Genomic DNA, 10,211 nt, shown 5'->3' with positions numbered 1-10,211 from the left:
TCAGACTGTATACCACGGATTTGACAAAAAAAAACATATTTTTACTATTCTAATTATGTTGGGAACCAGTTTATAATTGCAATAAGGCACCTCTGGGATCTATGGCCAATATACCACAGTTAAGGGCTGTATCCAGGCATTCCGCATTATACAACACAACTCCACCTTTAAAATATTGCATTGTAGATACGGAAAGTTGAAAGTATGAACCTTGCCGAGCGCAGGTGGATGAATTCTTGTCATAATCAACCGAACATTTCCAATTCCATTCTATCCCGAAAATATTTCAGAGAGGGAAATAGCTGGATGAGTACCTGCAGTTCGGCAACCATTCGAGTGACTCAGAGCGCAGTGCAATGTTTCCATCTGCGCAACAAGAATTACATGGGAGGACCCGAAAACAGACGGAAGTTTTCGCAGACGTCAAAAACTATATAAGGGGTTCTAAACCAATGCTGTATAGCCCGAAAATTAAAAAAATTCTCTCTTTGCAGTAAAAGTTTACAATTTCGTGTCCAACAGAAGTGCGCAACGATGTTTGGTCGAGTATCTTTCGTGTGTTTGCTTCTGGTGCTGTTATGCGATGTGGCATCGGTAGCCAAGGTGTCCAAGAAGTCCACCCGGGGCCGAAAGTGTTTGGACTTACCGGAAGAAATCCTCGAGCAGATGTTTGGGCGGCTTTCGGTGGGCGTCCTGAGTGCGTTCCACCACACTCTGCAGCTTGCACCATTGGAGCGGAAGAATCTCACCTGCCCATCAGGCGGACGCCCTGTCCCCGACAGGAAGTCTCGGATTCCCGTCAACCTTCTCAGCCTGTCTCCCTGGGCATACAGGTAGGAAGGAATACCTGGGTCTAAATGTCGTGGGCCACAGTAATTATGAATGGGTCAATATAATTATATATGGTTCCCCTTCAACAGGATCTCCCACGACCCCGCCAGGTATCCCAGGTTCATACCCGAGGCATATTGCTTGTGTAAAGGCTGTCTGATAGGACCGTTTGGTCAGGAGAGCGACCAGTACCGCAGCACCCCCGTGTACATGCCCTCCGTCATCCTGCGACGCACAGGTTCCTGCGTTGGGGGGCGCCACTCATACACAGAGAGCTACGTATCTGTGGCCGTGGGGTGCACCTGTGTTCCCCTGCTGGAGAAGGATAGGGATGCGCAGAGCAGCAACCAGAGCCTGGAGAGAGAACAGACAAAAGCTGACGAGCTCAGCTCCAACGACAAGAACATATAAAACATCCATGGAAAGCTGTATGAAAATGTATGGTTGGCTGTACAACACAACACCGTGTACCTAGCAGCAGCAGCTTTTGAACAGTAGTATAACTCTCGACACACACTGCCACCTGCTGGTGAATGGAATTATATTTCATGATCATCTAAGCATGTTTCCAGGCTCTCATAAGTTTGTATTTTCTGTGTGTGTATATTAAATATTATTTACACTGAGGTCAAGCATACATGAATACCATTATTCACTTCAGAATTCTGTCATAAGGGACAAGAAATCATTAAAAACCATCCCCCGAGTCTTTGTTATCATGGTCCCCAAAATGAAACGTTGGAAGTCTGACAGGCAATGGACATTGCCCAACATGTTGGCCTTCCTTGCGACAGACATCAGTCCGTTCTGTGGGATGGATGAATGTCACATCACCAGACAGTAAGGACACTTCTAAACAAAGGGTTGCAGTATCAGCCAGCTTGTGGTTAGGGAGGAAGCTGCATATATTCAGACCCATAAGTGTGTCTGAACCATAATGGTTCCTGATGAGGGAGAGCGGTGGAGCAGGAGGGATTAGATCAAAAAGCTGCAGAGAACCATTAATATGTAGGAATACAATGTGTAATGTTTCAGGTGTGGAGAAGGACACAAGCCAAAGTGCACAGCTATGTGAGGTTCACCAGTGCAGAGCAGCACCTTGCCCTTGGCCAGGTACTTGACAGTCTAGGCGACCTTGGTGAGGCTCGTTCTATAATCCGGAATGCCTTACCAGTAGGGTTGGCGATATTACGATAGTATCGTCTATCGACGATGATTGACAGCCATTGTCGATGGTGACGACATAGTGATGTGATAGATGATGGTTTAGCCTATTTGATCTTTACTGGCGCAGCACAGTAAAAAACAGAGTCAGCAGTGCACAGCAGGGCAGCACTCGAGTAATTTTCCTATTCCCGATAGCTTATTTCAATATGTTATATACAGAACGCAAGAGAAGAATGTAGTCGAGAGCGGATGCATGGGCCTCATAGCCTAAACCTATTCCTAACTATATTGTGTCTAGTGGTTATAAAAAAAACAAGCTATATTCCCTTCTCTCGCCATTTGATAGGCTTTGTATGACTTTGGGCTATCCACGTTCATCGTTTTATGCATGGTTTTCTCCTGATAAAACAATGAATAAAGAATCCCTCTCAAACATTGTTTGAATAGCCTAAAAACATAAGGTAGCCAGGGAACTAATAATAAGCTAGAACAAATGACATTAATAGCCTATAGAAACATTGAATGACAACTTTAATAAAGTTTTAGCTTATTAGGAAATAAATGTTCCGTGCGGGGCGGAAAAACCTTGACCCTCCATGCGAGGTTTAAAACTAAATGACCAATAACCTATCCTCCTACTAGGCCTATCGTAAAAGCTTTAAGACAAGTTAAAATTATCAACAATATCAATCAATCAAATGTATTTATAAAGCCCCTTTTACATCAGCAGATGTCACAAAGTGCTATACAGAAACCCAGCCTAAAACCCCAAACCACAAGCAATGAAGCACGGTGGCTAGGAAAAACTCTCTACAAAAGCAGGAACCTAGGAAGAAGCCTAGAGAGGAACCAGGCTCTGAGGGGCGACCAGTCCTCTTCTGGCTATGCCAGGTAGAGATTATAAGAGTACATGCATTAAGGCCAGATTGTTCTTCAAGATGTTCAAACGTTCATAGATGACCAGCAGGGTTGTAGAGGGTGCAACAGGTCAGTAACTCAGGAGTAAATGTCAGTTGGCTTTTCATAGCCTAGCATTCAGAGGTTGAGACAGCAAGTGTGATAGAGAGAGAGAGAGAGAGAGAGCGAGCGAGGGTCGAAAACAGCAGGTCCGGGACAAGGTAGCACGTCCGGTGAACAGGTCAGGGTTCCATAGCCGCAGGCAGAACATTTGAAACTGGAGCAGCAGCACAACCAGGTGGACAGGGGACAGCAAGGAGTCATCAGGCCAGGTAGTCCTGAGGCATGGTCCTAGGGCTCAGGTCCTCTGGGGGAGGGGGGTAGAGAGGAAGAGAGAGAGAATTAGAGGGAACATTCTTAAATTCACACAGGACAACAGATAACACAGGAGAAATACACCAGATATAACAGACTGACCTATTTTGCCAAAGCACAGCCCCAACAACACTAGAGGGATATCAACAGACCATCAACTTACTACCCTGAGACAAGGCTGAGAATAGCCCACAAAAGATCCCCTCCACCACACAAGATCCCCTCCACCAAGGGGGCACAAAACCAGACAGGAAGATCACGTCTGACTCAACCCACTCAAGTGACGCACCCCTCCTATTTTATTTATTTCACCTTTATTTAACCAGGTAGGCCAGTTGAGAACAAGTTCTCATTTACATTTGCTACCTGGCCAAGATAAAGCAAAACAGTGTGGACTGGGGACAGCAAGGAATGCAAGGAGTCATCATGTCAGGTAGTCCTGAAGCATGGTCCTAGGGCTCAGGTCCTCTGAGAGAGAGAAAGAAAGAGAGAAAGAGAGAATCAGAGAGAGCACACTTAAATTCACACAGGACACCGAATAGGACAGGAGAAGTACTCCAGATATAACAAACTGACCCTAGCCCCCCGACACATAAACTACTGCAGCATAAATACTGAAGGCTGAGACAGGAGGGGACAGGAGGGGTCAGGAGACACTGTGGCCCCATCCGAGGACACCCAGGGCCAAACAGGAAGGATATAACCCCACCCACTTTGCTAAAGCCCCCACACCATTAGAAGGATATCTTCAACCACCAACTTACCATCCTGAGACAAGGCTGAGTATAGCCCACAAAGATTTCCGCCACGGCACAACCCAAGGGGGGGGGGGGGGGGGGGCACCAACCCAGACAAGACGATCACATCAGTGACTCAACCCACTCAGGTGAAGCACCCCTCCCAGGGACGGTATGAGAGAGCCCCAGTAAGCCAGTGACTCAGCCCCTGTAATAGGGTTAGAGGCAGAGAATCCCAGTGGAAAGAGGGGAACCGGCCAGGCGGAGATAGCAAGGGCGGTCCGTTGCTCCAGAGCCTTTCCATTCACCTTCCCACTCCTGGGCCAGACTACACTCAATCACATGACCCACTGAAGAGATGAGTCTTCAGTAAAGACTTAAAGGTTGAGACCGAGTTTGCGTCTCTGACATGGGTAGGCAGACCGTTCCATAAAAATGGAGCACTATAGGAGAAAGCCCTGCCTCCAGCTGTTTGCTTAGAACTTCTAGGGACAATTCCAGGAGGCCTGCGTCTTGTGACCGTAGCGTACGTGTAGGTATGTACGGCAGGACCAAATCAGAGAGATAGGTAGGAGCAAGCCCATGTAATGCTTTATAGGTTAGCAGTAAAACCTTGAAATCAGCCCTTGCTTTGACAGGAAGCCAGTGTAGGGAGGCTAGCACTGGAGTAATATGATCAAATTTCTTGGTTCTAGTCAGGATTCTAGCAGCCGTATTTAGCACTAACTGAAGTTTATTTAGTGCTTTATCCGGGTAGCCGGAAAGTAGAGCATTGCAGTAGTCTAACCTAGAAGTGACAAAAGCATGGATTTATTTTTCTGCATCATTTTTGGACAGAAAGTATCTGATTTTTGCAATGTTACGTAGATGGAAAAAAGCTGTCCTTGAAATGGTCTTGATATGTTCTTCAAAAGAGAGATCAGGGTCCAGAGTAACGCCGAGGTCCTTCACAGTTTTATTTGAGACGACTGTACAACCATTAAGATTAATTGTCAGATTCAACAGAAGATCTCTTTGTTTCTTGGGACCTAGAACAAGCATCTCTGTTTTGTCCGAGTTTAAAAGTAGAAAGTTTGCAGCCATCCACTTCCTTATGTCTGAAACACATGCTTCTAGAGAGGGCAATTTTGGGGCTTCACCATGTTTCATTGAAATGTACAGCTGTGTGTCATCCGCATAGCAGTGAAAGTTAACATTATGTTTTCGAATGACATCCCCAAGAGGTAAAATATATAGTCAAAACAATAGTGGTCCTAAAACGAAACCTTGAGGAACACCGAAATTTACAGTTTATTTGTCAGAGGACAAACCATTCACAGAGACAAACTGATATCTTTCCGACAGATAAGATCTAAACCAGGCCAGAACTTGTCCGTGTAGACCAATTTGGGTTTCCAATCTCTCCAAAAGAATGTGGTGATCGATGGTATCAAAAGCAGCACTAAGATCTAGGAGCACGAGGACAGATGCAGAGCCTCGGTCTGATGCCATTAAAAGGTCATTTACCACCTTCACAAGTGCAGTCTCAGTGCTATGATGGGGTCTAAAACCAGACTAAAGCATTTCGTATACATTGTTTGTCTTCAGGAAGGCAGTGAGTTGCTGCGCAACAGCCTTTTCTAAAATTTTTGAGAGGAATGGAAGATTCGATATAGGCCGATAGTTTTTTATATTTTCTGGGTCAAGGTTTGGCTTTTTCAAGAGAGGCTTTATTACTGCCACTTTTAGTGAGTTTGGTACACATCCGGTGGATAGAGAGCCGTTTATTATGTTCAACATAGGAGGGCCAAGGACAGGAAGCAGCTCTTTCAGTAGTTTAGTTGGAATAGGGTCCAGTATGCAGCTTGAAGGTTTAGAGGCCATGATTATTTTCATCATTGTGTCAAGAGATATAGTACTAAAACACTTGAGCGTCTCTCTTGATCCTAGGTCCTGGCAGAGTTGTGCAGACTCAGGACAACTGAGCTTTGAAGGAATACGCAGATTTAAAGAGGAGTCCGTAATTTGCTCTCTAATAATCTTGATCTTTTCCTCAAAGAAGTTCATGAATTTATCACTGCTAAAGTGAAAGCCATCCTCTCTTGGGGAATGCTGCTTTTTAGTTAGCTTTGCGACAGTATCAAAAAGGAATTTCGGATTGTTCTTATTTTCCTCAATTAAGTTAGAAAAATAGGATGATCGAGCAGCAGTAAGGGCTCTTCGGTACTGCACGGTACTGTCTTTCCAAGCTAGTCGGAAGACTTCCAGTTTGGTGTGGCGCCATTTCCTTTCCAATTTTCTGGGAGCTTGCTTCAGTGCTCAGGTATTTTCTGTGTACCAGGGAGCTAGTTTCTTATGAGAAATGTTTTTAGTTTTTAGGGGGGCAACTGCATCTAGGATATTGCGCAAGGTTAAATTGAGTTCCTCAGTTAGGTGGTTAACTGATTTTTGACATACAGTCAATGACACAGAAAAATCTATGTACAGTGTGTGCAAATGTAGAAAGAGTAGGGAGTTAAGGCAATAAATAGGCCATAGAGGCAAAATATTGACAATTTAGCATTAACACTGGAGTGGTAGATGTACAGATGATGATGTGCAAGTGAAGATACTGGGTTGCAAAAGAGCAAGAGGATAAATAACAATATGGGGAGGAGGTAGTTGGGTGTGCTATTTACAGATTGGCTTTGTACAGGTACAGTGATCGGTAAGGTGCTCTGACAGCTGATGCTTAAAGTTACAGAGGGAGATATAAGACTCCAGCTTCAGTGATTTTTGCAATTCGTTCCAGTCAATGGCAGCAGAGAACCGGGGCTTTACCTAGCAAAGACTTATAGATGACCTGGGGCCAGTGGATTTGGCGACGAATATGTAGTGAGGGCCAACCAACGAGAGCATACAGGTAGCAGTGGTGGGTGGTATATGGGGTTTTGGTGACAAAACGGGTGGCAGTGTGATAGACTACATCCAGTTTGCTGAGTAGAGTGTTGGAGGCTATTTTGTAAATGACATCGCCGTAGTCAAGGATCGGTAGGACAGTCAGTTTTACAAGGGTATGTTTGGCAGCATGAGTAAAGGAGGCTTTGTTGCGAAATAGGAAGCCAATTCTAGATTTAATTTTGGATTGGAGTTGTTTAATGTGAGTCTGGAAGGAGATTTTACAGTCTAACCAGACACCTAGGTATTTGTAGTTGTCCACATATTCTAAGTCAGAGCCGTCCAGAGTAGTAATGCTAGTCGAGCGGGCAGGTGCCAGCAACAATTGGTTGAAGAGCATGCATTTAGTTTTACTTGCATTTATAAGCAGTTGGAGGCCACGAGAGGGGAGTTGTATGGCATTGAAGCTCGTTTGGAGGTTTGTTAACACGGTGTCCAAAGAAAGGCAAGATGTATGCAGAATCGTGTTGTCTGCGTAGAGCTGGATCAGAGAATCACCAGCAGTAAGAGCGACATCATTAATATAAACAGAGAAAAGAGTCGGCCCGAGAATTGAACCCTGTGGCACCCCCATAGAGACTGCCAGAGGTCCGGACAACAGTCCCTCTGATTTGACACACTGAACTCTGCCTGAGAAGTAGTTGGCGAACCAGGCTAGGCAGTCATTTGAGAAACCAAGGCTATTGAGTCTGCCGATAAGAACGCGGTGATTGACAGAGTCGAAAGCCTTGGCCAGGTCGATGAAGACCAGGGTCCAGAGTAACGCAGAGGTTCTTCACAGTTTTATTTGAGACGACTGTACCATCAAGATTAATTGTCAGATCCAACAGCAGATCACTTTGTTTCTTGGAACCTAGAACTAGCATCTCTGTTTTGTCCGAGTTTAAAAGTAAAACATTTGCCACCATCCACTTCCTTATGTCTGAAACACAGGCTTCTAGTACAGGCAATTTTAAGGATTCACCATGTTTAATCAAAATGTACAGCTGTGTGTCATCCACATAGCGGTGAAAGTTCTGTTTCCGAATGACGTCACCAAGACGAAATAATACTTATTTTCCACCATAATTTCATTAAGTCATTAAAAATCCTACAATGTGTTTTTCTGGCTTTTTTTTCTCATTTTGTCTTTCATAGTTGAAGTGTACCTATGATGAAAATTACAGGCCTCTCTCACCTTTTTAAGTGGGAGAACTTGCACAATTGGTGGCTGACTAAATACTTTTTTGCCCCACTGTAAGTTCAAAGATGAAAAAGCCTTGAAGGAGGATAGATGACTAGAAACGATTCGGTTGACCGTTTTATGTGTGGATTAATTGTCGGAGCAGAGGACCTTGTGCATTTCAGGTAAAATAACAACTCAATGTTTATATCCCAGGACAAATTAGCTAGCAACAGCAAGCTAGCTAAATTGCCATACATGTTTAATGCTTTTCGACCTATCCCCAAATTAATGTAATTGGTTCAGAGTTTGTTTTGATATTTTAACCTACGTGTCGTGATCGTGTTTGGTGTAGGGGGACAAAATAAATGTATGCACGATGGCGCAGCCGGTTTGGGTTCCATGTTAGAATTAATTATTTGCAAACAGGGACAGTTTCGTTGCAAACAAGACACACTGATTTGGTCTTGGAGATAAGATGAACACAGGCATATCCATGTTGATTCTTAGCCTGTAATTTGTGTGGTATTAAAGTGTAAAATGACTAGAATTGCATGAAATGTTAAGCATTTTTCCCCCATTACTCGTCTGTCCATTGTGGTCTGTGAACCAACAACCTTCTGGCCCACAGCGCTATCAAAATTCCTGCGTTGCCATGTAATGTTTACTGGATGAAGAGTTTCTAAAACTTCATAAGGCTCTGGTCTGTCCAAGAAGTGAGGATAAATGGTAGGCATGTTCTCTATCCACTTAATAATTGTTTAATATATAGGGGAAGGTCACTTAAGAGTTCAGGGAGGATTAGGTTAAATATATTTTGCTGAACGGAGGGCCATACGTTTTAATTTCAGGGAGGTCTGATTTTTTTCCATGTAACAATAACTAACTTTCACTTTAAATGAGTAGTTCTCTATTTTACAACTTGATGTTAGATGGTCCCTCCCCCTGAGAAACTGTAATCCATGGTTCAGTTATCTTTAAACAGCCACTACAAACTAAAGCTAACATTAGCCACCACCTGCTAACAATCAATGGAAGTGATAATGTTCAAATCACTGAAAATCCATTCAAACAAACTCGTATTTGGTTTGATGTTACTTAAGGTGATTTGGAGACTTTTAAAAAAACACTAGCTTGTGTTGTGGTGGCTAAAGTTAGCTGAAGTTTGTAGTGGCTGTTTAAAGAAAACTGAACAATGGATTATGGTTTCTCCTGGCCCATAGACTACTTTCAGGGTGAGGAACCATCTAACATCGTTTTAAAATCGTGAACTACACCTTTAACACGTGCAGACGGGCACTGGTACTGATGATTGTCAGTGTGCTTGTAAAACATTTTTTTGGGATACTACTTATACGTTTCACATTATAACCATATTAGAAATCCCAATGCATTTCAGGGGCCATATACTTTAATGGGGAAAACTCTGGTCATCACTAGTCTGTTGGAAGATGGAAATGCAATTTAAACTATAAAACATGCAGACTGGTCTGGAATGGTGTGCTTGTATACAGCTTACATTTTTTTGGTATAAAGCTACATAAGTATTTGGATTCACCACTTGTGTTGAACTGTTAAGGTACAAACTCCAAACCAACTTTGACATGTATAAAACTAACAACTTGCATTGCTTGTCAAAAGATTTGATCCCATTATTGAACTATAACTTTCAAATTAGCATAGAAGCTCCAGACTTCAAAGGCTACATTTGTATTCACCATTGACTGTTCTGAAGCATTTCAGCTACAAAGACCACCAATGTTCACATGTGCAGACTGACTCAACTTAATGGCTTCACAGGTGTTTTACCATTCCTACTTCAAACTAGAACGCGTGTTGTTTCCCCATTCATTTCAATGGCAGAATGCAAGCTTCATTCCTACCATTTCACAACCATAAACACTTCAACACTAGCAAGCACACCACATTTACTTCAGTAAATGTCATTTTCTGAAAATCATTTCTAAATTTCAACTATTTTTATTTCAGAGATATTGAAAGCACTTTTGGGTTTTATGTTTACAAGAATGATCAAAACTGGATGTGGAACTTGTTTGCATATTCTGTAGAACAGGACATTGAGATATACATTTGTTTTTATACAGAAGAAGAAAAACAGCTCCATA

At 43.1% G+C, this 10,211-nt stretch overlaps 1 protein-coding gene and 1 long non-coding RNA gene across 3 annotated transcripts in view; one reads left to right on the top strand and one right to left on the bottom strand.

Moving 5' to 3' along the window:
* The window catches only part of LOC149972843 (uncharacterized), a 36,790-nt gene extending 35,517 nt beyond the window's left edge, over positions 1–1,273 (bottom strand). Inside the window, exon 1 of one of the 2 annotated variants that reach the window (XR_016490604.1) lies at positions 647–1,273. This is a non-coding gene — a long non-coding RNA (uncharacterized LOC149972843). The remainder of the gene's footprint in view (positions 1–646) is intronic. The other variant, XR_016490603.1, reaches the window with a different exon arrangement.
* On the top strand, positions 478–1,456 carry il17d (interleukin 17d). Its single transcript, NM_001124399.1, is given in 2 exon segments — positions 478–833; positions 921–1,456. Coding segments are annotated over 2 exon segments (621 nt in total). The 5' UTR covers positions 478–534; the 3' UTR covers positions 1,243–1,456.
* Positions 1,457–10,211: the final 8,755 nt, after the last annotated feature.

Source organism: Oncorhynchus mykiss, chromosome 22, assembly GCF_057628025.1.
Source record: "Oncorhynchus mykiss isolate SJ-2025 chromosome 22, ASM5762802v1, whole genome shotgun sequence".
Classification (NCBI taxonomy): Eukaryota; Metazoa; Chordata; class Actinopteri; order Salmoniformes; family Salmonidae; genus Oncorhynchus; species Oncorhynchus mykiss.
Note: the sequence above shows the minus strand (reverse complement) of the source record. Positions and strands in the feature narration are given on the sequence as shown.